This window comes from Diabrotica undecimpunctata, chromosome 3 (assembly GCF_040954645.1).
Source record: "Diabrotica undecimpunctata isolate CICGRU chromosome 3, icDiaUnde3, whole genome shotgun sequence".
Classification (NCBI taxonomy): domain Eukaryota; kingdom Metazoa; phylum Arthropoda; class Insecta; order Coleoptera; family Chrysomelidae; genus Diabrotica; species Diabrotica undecimpunctata.
In genome coordinates this window covers 112,785,448-112,803,037 of record NC_092805.1, presented here as the reverse complement: position 1 = coordinate 112,803,037, position 17,590 = coordinate 112,785,448, and the positions used below count along the sequence as shown (strand labels likewise).

The following is a 17,590-nucleotide window of genomic DNA, read 5'->3' as shown; positions in this document are numbered from 1 at the left end:
ATGAAGCCCAACTTCTGCCAATCTTCGTCGTATTGTTTTTTCACTTAAATTTACTTAACGTACAATTTGCAGTTAATTTCTTAGAGATACAGCAGTATCTCTTCGATCTCTCAAGGATCTTACAACGACAAAGCGATCACCAGCTGCAATAGTTGATCTGCTTCTGCCAGAGCCTTGGCGTCTTGCGAAATTGCCAATCTTAAGATACCTATTCCAAGTATCTCAAATTGTACAACTTGGAAACCCCAAAGTTCGTGCCACGTAACTTTTGGTATGACAATTCTCTATTAAAGCTAGAATTTGAGCCACGTCTGCTACTGTAAACACCATGATGATAAATATTTTAGAAATGAAAATATAAATTGCTGTAACTGTCATTTAATTTTTATCGACATGTTATGTAAGATATTCATGTTTATGAGTCAATCAGTGTTTTTATTTACATTAAATTGTGCAGTTCTTACAAGAAAAGAGATACTCGGATAATTCAAAAAACAAAATATTAGGAATGACTCCGAAATAATACGAAAGGTCTATGAAACAAAAATCAGCTCTTTAATTTTTCCACAGAATAATTAAAGTTAATAAGTTAATAATTGTTTATTACCAGAATAATAACAAACGATTCAATACATGTACCTACAAACTGATGCAAAATTCTTGAAAATATAAATACAAATAAAAAAGTTATAAATTGTCCAACTAAATCAAAAATTTTTAGTGGCGGAATTTTGTATCGGGCAGTGTATATTATAGGCACTGATTCATTCAGTCTTGCCTCATTTGCGAAATACTTTGTCATAGGATTTTTTGCATGCTTTACATATAGGTGTTTGCTGCAACAAACGGTTTTCATATTTCTTTTGACGCCCAAAACCATTATTTAAATAATTCACTTCATAGGATCACACGTTAAAATATTTTTTAAAAACAAATGTTTTTTTTAGGGTATATCTCCAATTTTATCTTCCATTGACAGCTCCGATCCTTGGGTACGTATACTTGAAGTATTTTTTTATTATTTAACTTTAAGTTTATTTATATACAGGGTGATTAATTAAGGATGTCCAATCTTTATGTTGTAGATTCTATACCTCAAAATATGATGATGCTGCCCAACATATCTTATACAAATATTACTAGTATACCGAGTGTTGCAAGTTTAAATATGGATTTTAATTTTCGCAATAATGTTTGTATGTTTTCATAATTTCTATTTAAAAATTGGCAATTTTACGTTTTTTTTTGGAAAGATGATTGCTAATTTAGACTCTAATTTAGCGTTGCTTAAAAAGGGGGCTGGTTACACTTGATTGTATTTAGTAAATCAAAACAATTTTTTTTCGGTTGAACTATGGGTAAATAAAAAAAAGTATGATAAATGTTAAATTCTATAAAGAGTAGTTACTCTTGTTGGATTCATGTAATTTAATCGGTTTTTGAGTTATTTGGTTCTAAAACCCCCAGTAAATTTTAATTTTGCAAAAAAAAATTTATTCTCTAACCTGTGAACTAAAAACCAATTTAAATGAACCACTGTATTTAGGCTTTTTTCAAGAATATTTACACGAATTACTAGTGCCTATACCTCTCCACTTAAGTCAAAACATTTTGGTTGCTACAATCATATTATTCTTTAGAATTTCGTCAATACTTAAATTAAAAGTTTTCGCATCGATGGATTGATCGTAAAAGCGAGTTTGCTTGGTCATCATTAAGTCCTAATTTCCTTTGTAGTCGTAAATGGAGGCATTAGCTTATGAAAGTAGAATTACTTCTCTTTTAGAATTGCGACAGAAAATAGATGAAGCCGCGAATGTGATTAAAAATATTAGACAACGGTTATTTGATAAGAGATGTTTACGAAACCGGATCATCAACTGTATAAAAGTAAATGTTGAACATTTTATTAAACATTTTTTTATTGCAAAATTACAATTCATTTACTTTTTAGAAGCAAATAACTAGATACCCTATCGAATTACATGAATCAAACAAAAGTAACTTTTTGAAGTGAATACTATGTACTTATCGCTCGGTATGATGCTTGGACGTGCGCGAAATCCTATTTATCGTGTATCGAAAAATCGAGATGGTTGTAGTAACTTGGCGGTATACCGTAATATACATAATATATGTACATAACATATGTATATTACATTTTTTTTTATAACAATTAGAGAACGACTTGGCCAATTTTGATTTAAAAACGTTTGTATGAAATAAAGTAAAATAAATTAAATAAAACTAAATAAAATTAAAGAAAATTAAATAAAATTAAATTCAATCAAGTCAAATTAACTCTGATTTAAATAAAATTATAAAAATTAATAAAAAGTATAATGAATTAAAAAATATATACAAATTAAATAATATTAAATAAAATAAATAATATTAAATAAAATTAAATAAAATCAAATAAACTTAAATAAAATTAAGTAAAATTAAATATAAGTAGATAAAATTAAATAAAGATACATAAAATTAAATAAAATTAGATAAAATTAGATAAAATTAAAAAAAATAAATAAAATTAAATGAAATTAAATAAAATTAAATAAAATTAAATACAATTAAATAAAATTAAATAAAATTCAATAAAATTAAATAAAATTAAAATATAATACAATTACAAAAAATTAAATGACATTAAATAAAATTGAATAAAATTGAATAAAATTAAATAAAATTAAATAAAATTAAATAAAATTAAATAAAATTACATAAAATTAAATAAAATTAAATAAAATTAAATAAAATTAAATTAAACTGATGATTTTGAAACAAATATTATTTTTAAACAAAATTTAAAACCCACCATACGGTAGAGATATGTAGATGGTCTATTCTCAATATGGTCTCATGGATCAGACTTCTAAATAATTATTTTTTTTGTATTTTTTTGTTCTTTTGTATGGCGAGATTAGATTTGCCATTTTCAGACCAGAACGTGTTTAAAATAAGACAAAATTTTCTTTTTATATATTTTCCACATGTTTGTAGTATATAACCTTAATGACTTACGGCTAAATAAGTTTTTCATAAGATATTTCTTCATCTCAGTCAAGTCTTCCGATCTCTCAGTCGGAATTACTATTTTTATATTACATTTTTGGTATTTATAAATTAAGGTAATTGAATGTAATTAAATTTAAATTCAATAATAATACAACAATTTTATAAATTTAAATTGAAAATTACTCTTATCAGTAATGGTAATAGTGATGATGCAATATTGTTTACACTAAACTATGATTCACTTTGATTTTTGGTAGTACCTTGTTTGTGCTGTTATGGATACACATTGGTGTCTGTCAGGTTTTACATCTGCCATACTGTTACGTTTGGTCCGGTCCAATTCTTCACTTTTAAAAGTTATTCTCTTGTTTTTTTATCAATAAAGGCATAATTCTCTACTGATACATTTTAGGTAACTTTTTATTTTTTTCTTCAGACTCCCTTTTCTCTTTCATTTTTGCTATAACTCAGATATTTTCTAGAACTAGAACAGCAACACTTATCGGTCTTTATATATGGTTTTACCTTTATCACCTTATTCATTTTCCTACCTATACTATTGTCACGTAAACATAATTATTTTTAATATCTAATAGTTTTTCCTCACTAACTTATCATCACACAACACCATTAAATTACCTTGTAGCATTTTAGTTTCACCCCGTATATTATAAAACACCGAAAAACGTTCTTAATCTTTTTGCGTCTCTGAGATTAATAATCTAAACCTTTTGGAGTCTCTTTATAATAAACAAGTTGCTCTTTTGTTTGAACTTTGTTCCGTCTAGATATTACGCAGGAAATAAACAAGAATCTTTTCGCTTATGCTTATACCGATATTTTAAGGATGAGGTCATTTCTCAGTGGGCCGGCAGCGAGAGCGGTCGCTTTCATTGTGAAAGTTCGAATTCGGTTATCGGGTCTACGATGTTAGCAGCCGTGAGAGCAAGTCAGGCTTTTGGCACGTAAACACCGTTTTCGTGAGGTGTTGATAAACTGGCTAAGTTTCCCTAAATTCCATGAGTTTTGCTGAGAAGAAGTTGATTTGAGCTCAAAATGCCATGTGGCAATCTTTGTAATGTGAGTTAATCACCGTTTCTTAATATTGTTCTGAAGGTATTTTCTTGTGGCATTTTAAATTAATTACTATGCAAATGGGAATAAGCCACAATTAAAGGTTAAAATACGTTTATTGACGTTTATTTTTTATTTATTTTTCTAAATGTTTGTATTTTGAGAACGATTTCCGAAGTGGAAATTAAAACGTCAATAAACGTATTTTAACCTTTAGTTGTGGCTTATTCCCATTTAAATAATAATTAATCACCGTTTGTTATAAGCTGTATCCTGTGACAAGGGATTTGATAACAGCGCCTGAGGACTAAGTAAGCCGACATGGTTTTAAGTGGAAAATGAGCAGCCGAGTTTGAAAAATCACATATTGTTATCATACAGGATAACCTGAAGTCCAATTTTGGTATTTGATTTGATTTCTACCAGGATTTGTTTAGCCTTCATTTTGTGTCTGTCGTGGTTCGGATCTAGATTGTTTGAAGTTTGTAGGTCAACGTTTTTTTTTTGTTTAAATCTAAGGTAGTAATTTAATAATTTAAAAAGACATAATTAGGCAGTGAAACAAATAGTTTTGTTAAATTTTTCTAAATAAATATTTTTATTAATACACTAAGATTTGCTCTCATGTCTGAGAAATTTTCCAAAGGCCGAAGACGACGGCGAATGGCTCTTTTCAATTTATCCCATAAATCCTCGATCAGATTGAGATCTGGACTGCATACGGGTTATTTCAATCTTATCAATATAACCTCTTAACCTCGTCCAGATATTCATTTACAATATGGGCAACGTGAGGTCTAGCGTTATCTTGTATTAATTTAAACTGGTTCCCAATAAATGGAAATGTTCCCATTAGATGCAAATGGAACTACCATATCTTGGAGATCTTCTCCAATGTAGAGACGGGCAATCATAGCTTCATTTTCAACTAATACATGATCGGTACGTTATTCACTACAAATGACTGCTCAAATCATAACGGAATCGCCATGATATGATATTTTCTCTGATATGGCGCAGTCAACAAATGCTTTATTTTGACATCTGTAAACGCGCTCCCGACCATCGGGTAAACTCAAACAAATCCTTGATTCGTCAGTGAATGAAAGGTTACACCATTATTGTATAATCCAGTGAAAATGCGATCTTGCAAACACCAGTCGCTGCTGTTGATGCCGAGGAAATAGGTGTGGTGCTGTCGTCGGCCTTCGTGAATGAAGCCCAACTTCTGCCAATCTTCATCGTATCGTTCTTTCACTTAAATTTACTTAACGTACAATTTGCAGTTGATTTCTTAGAGATACTGCAGTATCTCTTCGATCTCTCAAGGATCTTACAACGACAAAGCGATCACCAGCTGCAATAGTTGATCTGCTTCTGCCAAAGCCTTGGCGTCTTGAGAAATTGCCAATCTTAAGATACCTATTCCAAGTATCTCGAATTGTACAACTTGGAAACCCCAAAGTTTGTGCCACTTAACTTTTGGTATGACAATTCTCTATTAAAGCTAGAATTTGAGCCACGTCTGCTACTGTTAACACCATGATGATAAATATTTTAGAAATGAAAATATAAATTGCTGTAACTGTCATTTAATTTTTATCGACATGTTATGTAAGATATTCACGTTTATGAGTCAATCAGTGTTTTTATTTACATTAAATTGTGCAGTTCTTACAAGAAAAGAGATACTCGGATAATTCAAAAAACAAAATATTAGGAATGACTCCGAAATAATACGAAAGGTCTATGAAACAGAAATCAGCTCTTTAATTTTTCCACAGAATAATTAAAGTTAGGAGAAAATGCAACGCTTCTATTCACCCTTATATAGTGCCATATCTAAGCAAAAATTGTTTATTACCAGAATAATAACAAATGATTCAATACATGTACCTACAAACTGATGCACGATTCTTAAAAATCGAAATACAAATAAAAAAGTTATAAATTATCCAAATAAATCAAAAATTTTTAGTGGCGGAATTTTGTGTCGAGAAGTGTATATTATAGGCACTGATTCATCAGTCTTGCTATATTTGCGAAATACTTTGTCATCGGATTTTTTGCATGCTTTACATATAGGCGTTTGCTGCAACAAACGGTTTTCATATTTCTTTTGACGCCCAAATCCATTATTTAAATAATTCACTTCATAGGATCACACACTAAAATATTTTTTAAAAACAAATGTTTTTTTTAGGGTATATCTCCAATTTTACCTTCCAGTGGCAGCTCCGATTCTTTGGTACGTATACTTAAAGTATTTTTTTATTATTTCATTTTAAGTTTATTTATATACAGGGTGATTAATTAAGGATCTCCAATCTCTAAGTTGTAGATTCCATACCTCAAAATATGATGATTCTGCCCAATATATCTTATACAATTATTACTAGTTCCCGAGATACCGAGTGTTTAAATTTTAAATATGGATTTTAATTTTCGTAATAATGTTTGTATGTTTTCATAACTTCTTTTTAAAAATTGGCAATTTTACGTTTTTACTGTTATGGATACACATTGGTGTCTGTCAGGTTTTACATCTGCCATACTGTTACGTTTGGTCCGGTCCAATTCTTCACTTTTAAAACTTATTCTCTTGTTTTTTTATCAATAAAGGCATAATTTTCTACTGATACATTTTAGGTAACTTTTTATTTTTTTCTTCGGACTCCCTTTTCTCTTTCATTTTCGCTATAACTCAGATATTTTCTAGAACTAGAACAGCAGCAGTTATCGGTCTTTATATATGGTTTTACCTTTATCACCTTATTCATTTTCCTACCTCCACTATTATCACGTAAACATAATTATTTTTAACATCGAAACCTTTTGGAGTCTCTTTGTAATAAACAAGTTGCTCTTTTGTTTGATCTTGGTTCCATCTAGATATTTACGCAGGAAATAAACAAGAATCTTTCCGCTTAGGCTTATACCGATATTTCAAGGATGAGGTTATTTCTCAGTGGACCGGCCGCGAGAGCGGTCGCTTTCATTGTGGGAGTCCGTATTCGGTTATCGGAACTACGATGTTAGCAGCCGTGAGAGCAAGTCAGGGTCTGGGCACGTAAACACCGTTTTCGTGAGGTTTTGATAAACTGGCAAAGTTTCCCTAAATTCCATGAGTTTTGGTGAGAAGAAATTGATTTGAGCTCAAAATGCCATGTGGCATCCTTTGTAATGTGAATTAATCACCGGTTGTTATAAGCTGTATCCTGTGACAAGGGATTTGATAACAGCGTCTGAGGACTAAGTAAGTCGACATGGTTTTAAGTGGAAAATGGGCAGCCGAGTTTGAAGAATCACATATTGTTATCATCCAGGATAACCTGAAGTCCAATTTTGGTATTTGATTTGATTTCTACTAGGATTTGTCTAGCCTTCATTTTGTGTCTGTCGTGGTTCGGATCTAGATTGTTTGAAGTTTGTGGATGAATGTTTTTTTTGTTCAAATCTGAGGTAATAAAGTTTTATAATAATTTAAAAAGAAATAATTAGCCAGTGAAACACGTAGTTTTGTTAAATTTTTCTAAATAAATATTTTTATTAATACACTAAGATTTGCTCTCATGTCTGAGAAATTTTCCAAAGGCCGAAGACGACGGCGAATGGCTCTTTTCAATTTATCCCATAAATCCTCGATCAGATTGAGATCTGGACTGCATACGGGTCACTCCAATCTTATCAATATAACCTCATTAACCTCTTCCAGATATTCATTTACAATATGGGCAACGTGAGGTCTAGCATTGTCTTGCATTAATTTAAACTGGTTCCCAATAAATGGAAATGTTCCCAATAGATGCAAATGGAACTAACATATCTTGGAGATCTTCTCCAATGTAGAGACGGGCAATCATATCTCCATTTTCAACTAATACAGGATCGGTACGTGATTCACTACAAATGACTGCTCAAATCATAACGGAATCGCCATGATATGATATTTTCTCTGATATGGTGCAGTCAACAAATGCTTTATTTTGACATCTGTAAACGCGCTCCCGACCATCGGGTAAACTCAAACAAATCCTTGATTCGTCAGTGAATAAAAGGTTACACCATTATTGTATAATCCAGTGAAAATGCGATCTTGCAAACACCAGTCGCTGCTGTTGATGCCGAGGAAATAGGTGTGGTGCTGTCGTCGGCCTTCGTGAATGAAGCCCAACTTCTGCCAATCTTCATCGTATTGTTCTTTCACTTAAATTTACTTAACGTAAAATTTGCAGTTGATTTCTTAGAGATACAGCAGTATCTCTTCGATCTCTCAAGGATCTTTACAACGACAAAGCGATCACCAGCTGCAATAGTTGATCTGCTTCTGCCAGAGCCTTGGCGTCTTGCGAAATTGCCAATCTTAAGATACCTATTCCAAGTATCTCGAATTGTACAACTTGGAAACCCCAAAGTTTGTGCCACGTAACTTTTGGTATGACAATTCACTATTAAAGCTAGAATTTGAGCCACGTCTGCTACTGTTAACACCATGATGATAAATATTTTAGAAATGAAAATATAAGTTGCTGTAACTGTCATGTAATTTTTATCGACATGTTATGTAAGATATTCATGTTTATGAGTCAATCAGTGTTTTTATTTACATTACATTGTGCAGTTCTTACAAGAAAAGAGATACTCGGATAATTCAAAAAATAAAATATTATGAATGACTCCGAAATAATACGAAAGGTCTATGAAACAAAAATCAGCTCTTTAATTTTTCCACAGAATAATTAGAGTTAGGAGAAAATACGACGCTTCTATTCACCCCTATATAGTGCCCCATCTAACCAAAAATTGTTTATTACCAGAATAATAACAAACGATTCAATACATGTACCTACAAACTGATGCAAAATTCTTGAAAATAAAAATACAAATAAAAAAGTTATAAATTGTCCAACTAAATCAAACATTTTTAGTGGCGGAATTTTGTATCGGGCAGTGTATATTATAGGCACAAATTCATTCAGTCTTGCCATATTTGCGAAATACTTTGTCATCGGATTTTTTGCATGCTTTACATATAGGTGTTTGCTGCAACAAACGGTTTTCATATTTCTTTTGACGCCCAAAACCATTATTTAAATAATTCACTTCATAGGATCACACGCTAAAATATTTTTTAAAAACAAATGTTTTTTTTTAGAGTATATCTCCAGTTTTATCTTCCATTGACAGCTTCTATCCTAAGGTACGTATACTTGAAGTATTTTTTTATTATTTAACTTTAAGTTTATTTATATACAGGGTGATTAATTAAGGATGTCCAATCTCTAAGTTGTAGATTCTGTACCTCAAAATATGATGATTCTGCCCAACATATCTTATACAAATATTACTAGTTTCCGAGATTCGCAGTTTGTATGTTTTCATAATTTCTATTCAAAAATTGGCAATTTTACGTTTTTTTTTTTGGAAAGATGGTTGCTAATTTAGACTCTAATTTAGCGTTGCTTAAAAGGGGACTGGTTACACTTGATTATATTTAGTAAATCAAAACAATTTTTTTTCGGTTGAACTATGGGTAAATAAAAAAAAGTATGATAAATGTTAAATTCTATAAAGAGTAATCGGTTTTTGAGTTATTTGGTTCTAAAACCTTCAGTAAATTTTAATTTTGAAAAAAAAAATTTATTCTCTAACCTTTGAACTGACAACCAATTTAAATGAACCACTGTATTTAGGTTTTTGTCAAGAATATTTACACGAATTACTAGTGCCTATACCTCTCCACTTAAGTCAAAACATGGTCATTCCAATCTTATCAATATAACCTCATTAACCTCGTCCAGATATTCATTTACAATATGGGCAACGTGAGGTCTAGCGTTATCTAATGTTCCCAATAGATGCAAATGGAACTACCATATCTTGGAGATCTTCTCCAATGTAGAGACGGGCAATCATAGCTCTATTTTCAACTAATACAGGATCGGTAAGTGATTCACTACAAATGACTGCTCAAACCGACTGTTTGCTCCTGTCACCCTTTTTTGTTGGAGGACTGTAAAAAGCCAACGGGCGTTTTGAGCACTTTCTGTGATGTCCTATCTTTTTTGACGATTGGATCGGCTGTAGGAAATTCACATTAAAAATGACGATTTGAAAGTTATTTATCTAGTTGCAAAAACAACTTGTATCAGCACCCAATAGCACTAAGCGAACGTAAAATTCATAAAATGTATTTTTTATCGGCTGGCGTGGCTGGCTCGATGTCTTTCAGCTAACTGGGGTCGCGTCAATCTGATATTTTCGTTCCAAAACTACTCTTTACCGCGTGAAAGAAAAACTGACATAATTTATGACATAATAATGACATAATTTATGACATAATAAATAGTATCTTCCAACGAGGGAAGGGAATATTGAGTGCAGGGAAATTAATATTGATAACGAAGAATGTTTTCTACAAATTAGGATCGAACATACCGCCGCCCTTGAAGTTATCTAGGGATACACTTCAATAAAGAAAGGAAGTGACTAATTATTTAAAAAATGGTTCGCTTAGGCTCTTGCTTGCAGAATTACAATGAAATATACAATATTTATATAGACGAACATGCTACATACAAAAAAAAAACAAAACCTTAGAATTAAGTGTTTCATTTACAGTAAACAAGGAAGGAATATTTATTGTTCATCAGGTAACGGACACAGTTTAGTAACGCTACGTTTAACAGTTCCATTTGGGGTAGAGACACTCACAACGCGCACAAGTCCGTCTTTGCCATGAGGGAGAGCACTTACGCGTCCACGGGACCATTGGTAGGGCGAAAGACCATCATCCTTCAGGAGCACCATCCGTCCTTGTAAGCTGGCAGTGTCTTTGCTATATCTCCACTTGGCTCGTTGCTGCAGAGTATGCAAGTATTCATTTTTCCACCGGGACCAAAAATGCTGTAACATGCGCTGCAATAGCTCATATCGGGTGAGCCAGTTGATCGGCGAATCCTCGTAGTCTATAGCGGGAACCATATTAAGCGGATGACCAATGAGAAAATGGCCTGGAGTCAGTACCTCCATATCATTGGGATCGTTGCTCATAGGAAGCAAGGGTCGAGAGTTTAACACACCTTCAATCTGTACTAAAAGAGTACACAATTCCTCATAGGATAAAGGAGTGGCATCGTTTATGACACGGTAAAAATGAGTTTTTACTGATTTTATAGCACTCTCCCATAGCCCTCCAAAGTGCGGAGATCTGGCGGGAATGAAATGCCACGTTATTTTATTTTCTTAAGAAAAGGCTTGGATTGCATTTGTTTTTAGCACATTGTAAATACCTTGCAGCTCGTTGTTAGCTCCAGTGAAATTTGTACCATTATCTGAGTACAAATCAGTGCATAGACCTCGTCTCGCAACAAAACATCTTAAGATGCTTGAGAAGCATTCTGAAGTTAATTCGCTAACTAATTCGATGTGAATCGCTTTAGTAGTCAAGCAAACGAATACGCAAATATATGCCTTAGTAAATCGACGATTTCGAAATTTAGATTCCTTAAGTTTGAATGGCCCAGCGTAGTCGACGCCAGAGCGCGCAAAGGGATGAGACATATTGACTCGAGAGGCAGGTAAATCCCCCATTAAATTGTTCATTCAATAGATAATTAATTCTGTCAGAGGATGCTTATGTGGAAGTAAAACTGGATGTTTTGCTGAGAATTGGATAGAAGCGTGTCTTAAACGACCTCCCACTGTGATTAGGTTTAAGTCGTCAAGGAACACGTTCAGTGGGCTTAATTTACTGGAAGGTTTGACTCGACCATGAGCCTTTAATTGATGAATGTCCTCAAAAAAGCTTTCTCTCTGGACGTCTCTGACAATATGATGTGTGCTTTGGTCAATCTCCGTTGATGTGAGATTTCCAGTTATCCGGAATTCCCTTGAAGCTTTAGCATTGTGAATGAATCGAAAACAATAAGCCAGAACGTTCCGAAGTTTGATATAACTAGAATATCTATTGATAAGTGAGGATATTAAGGTTGAAGGAGATACTTGAGTAAATAAAACAATGGATTTTGGATTAATTTCCATTAAATCTGGATCAGCAGTATGCGCTGTGAGGTTAGATATGTGATTGTTTGAGGGCCAAGTATCCTGAGATTGCAACAAAAATGAAGGTCCATGCCACCATCGATCACATTCATGCAATTCGGACGGACTAGCTCCTCTAGATATTATGTCGGCAGAATTTAGATTGGAAGGTATATGATGCCACTCATCTACCTTTGTTAATTGCTGGATTTCGGATACACGATTGCATACAAATGTTTTCAAAGTGCGAGATTCAACCCAACCAGCATAGAACAATTGTGGAGTCGGTATAGAAATAAAATTTTGAGAAATTAAGTTCTAACGATTCAATTACGTTTACGTCGAGAGCTAGCAGGATTATTCTTTAACCTCATGGGTTCTGGACAAATAAAAGGTAATAAAGGTCAACCATTTTTACAACAAACTAAAATTTGAAAGGGTTGGGTAATTAGTGGCCCAATTCCTGTACAATCTTATTGCTACCATTCTAGTCTCAGTTCTTGCTTTCTTATATCGGCTGATCCTCTTCAGGACAGTATCGAAAAATTCTGGAAAATTGAAGAGAACTATACCACGATCCCTTCTAAATACACTAAGGAAGAAGAAGAATGTGAACTCCATTTTCAATCTACCACAATTCGGGACGACACTGGACGTTTTCAAGTGAGTCTTCCTCTTAAACCTCAAATTTCACAACTGGGCGATTCTTATGACATAGCTCTTAAACGATTCCTATCAATAGAAAGGAAGCTACAGAAAAATTCCATTCTAAAACAAGCCTATGGCGAATTTATGTCACAGTACATAGAACTTGGACACATGTCTAAAATTTCGGGTCTAGAACCTGATCTTTCTCCTTCCTATTATTTGCCTCATCATGCTGTCGAAAAGAAGGATAGTCTTACCACTAAAACTCGTATCGTTTTTGATGCCTCGTGTCCCACTTCTACCGGCATATCACTAAATCATACACTCAAGGTGGGCCCTGTTGTTCAAAGCGATCTCTTTTCCATATTGTTACGATTCAGACAGCACAACTTCGTATTTACCGGTGACATTGCCAAAATGTATCGCCAAGTGTTGGTAGAACCAACACAGCGTAATCTTCAACGCGTGATATGGCGAAATTATCCTTCCCAGGAAATTAACATTTATCAGTTACACACCGTGACATACGGCTTGGCAAGTTCATCATATTTAGCCACTAGATGCTTAAAGGAGATTTCTATACATTCTTCTGCTACATTTCCTGCAGAAAGTCGTAAGCTCAACCTAGATACGTATGTCGATGATGTGGTGACCGGTGCTTCAACTGAACAAGCCTTGATTGCTCTTCGTCTAAACTTAACATCAATATTAAGTTCCTATGGCTTCAATCTAAGGCAATTTTCATCAAACAGTATGGCCCTACTATCAGATATAAATGTAGATGATCACAAAGAAGAATATATAATAACCGATTCACCAAACAGTAAAACTCTTGGCATATCTTGGAACTCCTCAACTGATTCATTTATCTACAGCACAAAGATAAAACCGAATCCATACAGTATTACAAAAAGGACAATTCTATCAACCGTCGCTTCTATTTTCGATCCTCTAGGCTGCCTTGGGCCAATGCTCGTCCAAGCAAAGGTTCTAATGCAAAAATCATGGATTCAACGACTTGGCTGGGATGATCCTATTCCTGTGGAACTCTATAAAATTTGGAAATCATTTATCTTCTTCTTCAAGTGCCATCTCCGCGGCGGAGGTCGGCAATCATCATAGCTATTCGAACTTTTGAGACGGCTGCTCTGAAACCACTCCGTACCACTCTCTCAGGTTGCGCAGCCATGACATTCTACGCCTCCCTATGCTTCTCTTTCCTTGGATCTTTCCCTGCATGATCAGTTGGAGCAAGGTGTATTTCTCTCCACGTGTAATATGTCCGAGATATTCCAATTTTTTTGTTTTTATTGAATTTAAAATTTCCATTTCTTTGTTCATCCTTCTCAGAACCTCTTTGTTTGTGACGTGTTCTGTCCATGATATTTTCAGAATTCTTCTGTACACCCACAGCTCAAATGATTCCAGTTTTTTCATTGATGTAGCATTCAAGGTCCAAGATTCCATTCCATAAAATAAGGTCGAAAAAACATAGCACCTCGCCAACCTAACTCTTAGTTCCAGTTTTAAATCCCTGGTACATAGAACTCTTCTCATTTTGTTGAAATTTGCGTTTTTTTTTGGAAAGATGATTGCTAATTTAGACTCTAATTTAGCGTTGCTTAAAAGGGGCTGGTTACACTTGATTGTATTTAGTAAATCAAAACAATTTTTTTTCGGTTGAACTATGGGTAAATAAAAAAAAGGATGATAAATGTTAAATTCTATAAAGAGTAGTTACTCTTGTTGGATTCATGTAATTTAATCGGATTTTGAGTTATTTGGTTCTAAAACCTCCAGTAAATTTTAATTTTGCAAAAAAAAGTTATTCTCTAACCTTTGAACTGACAACCAATTTAAATGGACCACTGTATTTAGGTTTTTTTCAAGAATATTTACACGAATTACTAGTGCCTATTCCTCTCCACTTAAGTCAAAACATTGTGGTTGCTACAATCATATTATTGTTTAGAATTTCGTCAATACTTAAATTAAAAGTTTTCGCATCGATGGATTGATCGTGAAAGTGAGTTTGCTTGGTCATCATTAAGTCCTAATTTCCTTTGTAGTCGTAAATGGAGGCATTAGCTTATGAAAAAAGAATTACTTCTATTTTAGAATTGCGACAGAAAATGGATGAAGCCGTGAATGTGATTAAAAATAATAGACAATGGTTATTTGATAAGAGATCTTTATGAAACTGGATCATAAACTGTATAAAAGTAAATGATGAACATTTTAAACATTTTTTTATTGCAAAATTACAATTCATTTACTTTTTAGAAGCAAATAACTAGATAACCTATCGAATTACATGAATCAAACAAAAGTAACTTTTTGAAGTGAATACTATGTACTTATCGCTCGGTATGATGCTTGGACGTGCGCGAAATCCTATTGATCGTGAATCGAAAAATCGAGATGGTTGTAGTAACTTTGCGGTATACCGCAATATACATAATATATGTACATACATAAATACACTTTTAAGTTTATATATTTTATTTTTTTTATTACAATTAGAGAACGACTTGGCCAATTTTTATTTTAAAATGTTTGTATGAAATAAAATAAAACTAAATAAAATTAAATAAAATTATATAAAATTAAATAAAATTAAATAAAATTAAATAAAATTATATAAAATTAAATAAAATTAAATAAAATAAATAAAATTAAATAAAATTAAATAAAATTAAATAAAATTAAGTAAAATTAAAGAAAATTAAATAAAATTATATAAAATTAAATAAAATTAAATAAAATTAAATAAAATTAAATAAAATTAAATAAAATTAAATAAAATTAAATAAAATTAAATAAAATTAAATTAAATTAAATAAATTCAAATAAAATTAAATAAAATTAAATAAAATTAAATATAATTAAATAAAATTAAATAAAATTAAATAAAATTACATAAAATTAAATAAAATTAAATAGAATTAAATAAAATTAAATAAAATTAAATAAAATTAAATAAAATTAAATAAAATTAAATAAAATTAAGTAAAATTAAAGAAAATTAAATAAAATTATATAAAATTAAATAAAATTAAATAAAATTAAATAAAATTAAATAAAATTAAATAAAATTAAATAAAATTAAATAAAATTAAATAAAATTAAATTAAATTAAATAAATTCAAATAAAATTAAATAAAATTAAATAAAATTAAATATAATTAAATAAAATTAAATAAAATTAAATAAAATTACATAAAATTAAATAAAATTAAATAGAATTAAATAAAATTAAATAAAATTAAATAAAATTAAAATTTAGTAATATTTACTAAATAAATAAAATTAAATGAGATTAAATAAAATTAAATAAAATTAAATAAAATTAAATAAAATTAAATAAAATTAAATAAAATTAAATAAAATTAAATAAAATTAAATAAAATTAAATAAAATTAAATAAAATTAAATAAAATTAAATAACATTAAATAACATTAAATACAATTAAATAAAATTGAATAAAATTAAATTAAATTGAAGATTTTGAAACAAATATTATTTCTAAACAAAATTTAAAACCCACCATACGATAGAGATATTGTAGCGAGATTAAACAAAACGAGCGGTTCGAATTTATATAACTCTATTTATTTATAAGTTTACAGTTCGGTACTCTCTTATCAACTAACTCTACTTCTAACATTGTTACCTATATATACCAAAAGTATTATGTTCGAGAATGTTCTGACGTAGTCCCACCTCTAATTCGCCTACGTGACCGGTTATTCTCTCTCGCACTCGATACACCGCGAAGCTTCGATAAGAGTATTAGAGATGCAATGCAACCGTTACCTTGGCCATGCCGAGAGCATGTTCGTAACACTGCTCCCCTCTTAAATCTGATCGTCCCGATCAGCAACTCTATATTTAGGCACAGGATGGCGGAATCTACAGGACTCTCCAGCTCTGCATGAACCCTTTAGAAAGAAATAACAGTCTACTGACTTTGAAGGATACGATCTCATCGGGTTAATGCAACACACAGTAATTCGTACGCCGGTTTCTCGGAAGGTTACTTCAAGAATGCTTCTGACAATCTTCCAGTCCAGATTATCTAGTGCATGGCCTATCTTGGGTAAGGCCAAATTCTTGATGTCGTAATTGCACACAATTTTCTTCAAATTAGTTAGAGCACGCCATATATCCTCGTAGCTTGCCCTGTCTGTATACGACTTCCTGGTCACCACATACAGCAAATATCGAGAACCATCTTCTAATCTCAGTACTCTTCCAACTTTAGGCTGCTGGTTTTTTAACTCGTCCAAACGACCGAATTTCTTATAAAATACGGATGAGATTCCTCTAGTCATTTCAAGATCTTGGGCAACACAGTGGGATATAAAGACGTTATTCGGAACACTAAAAAGATCCTGCTGAACTTCTGTGGTCACGCCGAATCTAGCACTCTTTCTCTCTACGTAATTTGACATGAATTCATTAAAGCTTGGCCGCCGGTCATCTTTGATCTCATGTTGAAGGGTTCGTGCTTCTTCTGTTTCATTTGAGCCAGCATATGGTGCAAGACGATTTATGTGAACTACTTTTGGTTTACCTTTCGGCAACTTCTTAATTCGGTATATTACGTCATTTATTTTCTTTTTAATTTCATACGGACCTTCCCATTGTCTTTGCAGTTTGGGAGACAAGCCTCGACGACGTTGTGGATTATAGAGCCACACAAGATCTCCTACTTCATAGCTTTCACTCTTGCATCGAGAATCATATTGATCTTTCATTCTGTCATTGGCTATCTGGATGTGTTGTCGGGCAAGTTCATGAATG

The 17,590-nt window shown here is 32.0% G+C and overlaps 1 protein-coding gene across 11 annotated transcripts in view; it reads left to right on the top strand.

Moving 5' to 3' along the window:
• Positions 1-17,590, top strand: part of LOC140437236 (clotting factor G beta subunit-like) — a 227,683-nt gene that overhangs the window by 173,040 nt on the left and 37,053 nt on the right. For 6 of the 11 annotated variants that reach the window (XM_072526626.1, XM_072526625.1, XM_072526624.1 and 3 more), the window contains 3 exons: positions 948-992; positions 6,296-6,340; positions 9,248-9,292. In XM_072526626.1, coding sequence (XP_072382727.1) covers positions 948-992; positions 6,296-6,340; positions 9,248-9,292 — 135 coding nt within the window. The remainder of the gene's footprint in view (positions 1-947; positions 993-6,295; positions 6,341-9,247; positions 9,293-17,590) is intronic. The other 5 variants (XM_072526621.1, XM_072526635.1, XM_072526623.1 and 2 more) reach the window with 3 other exon arrangements.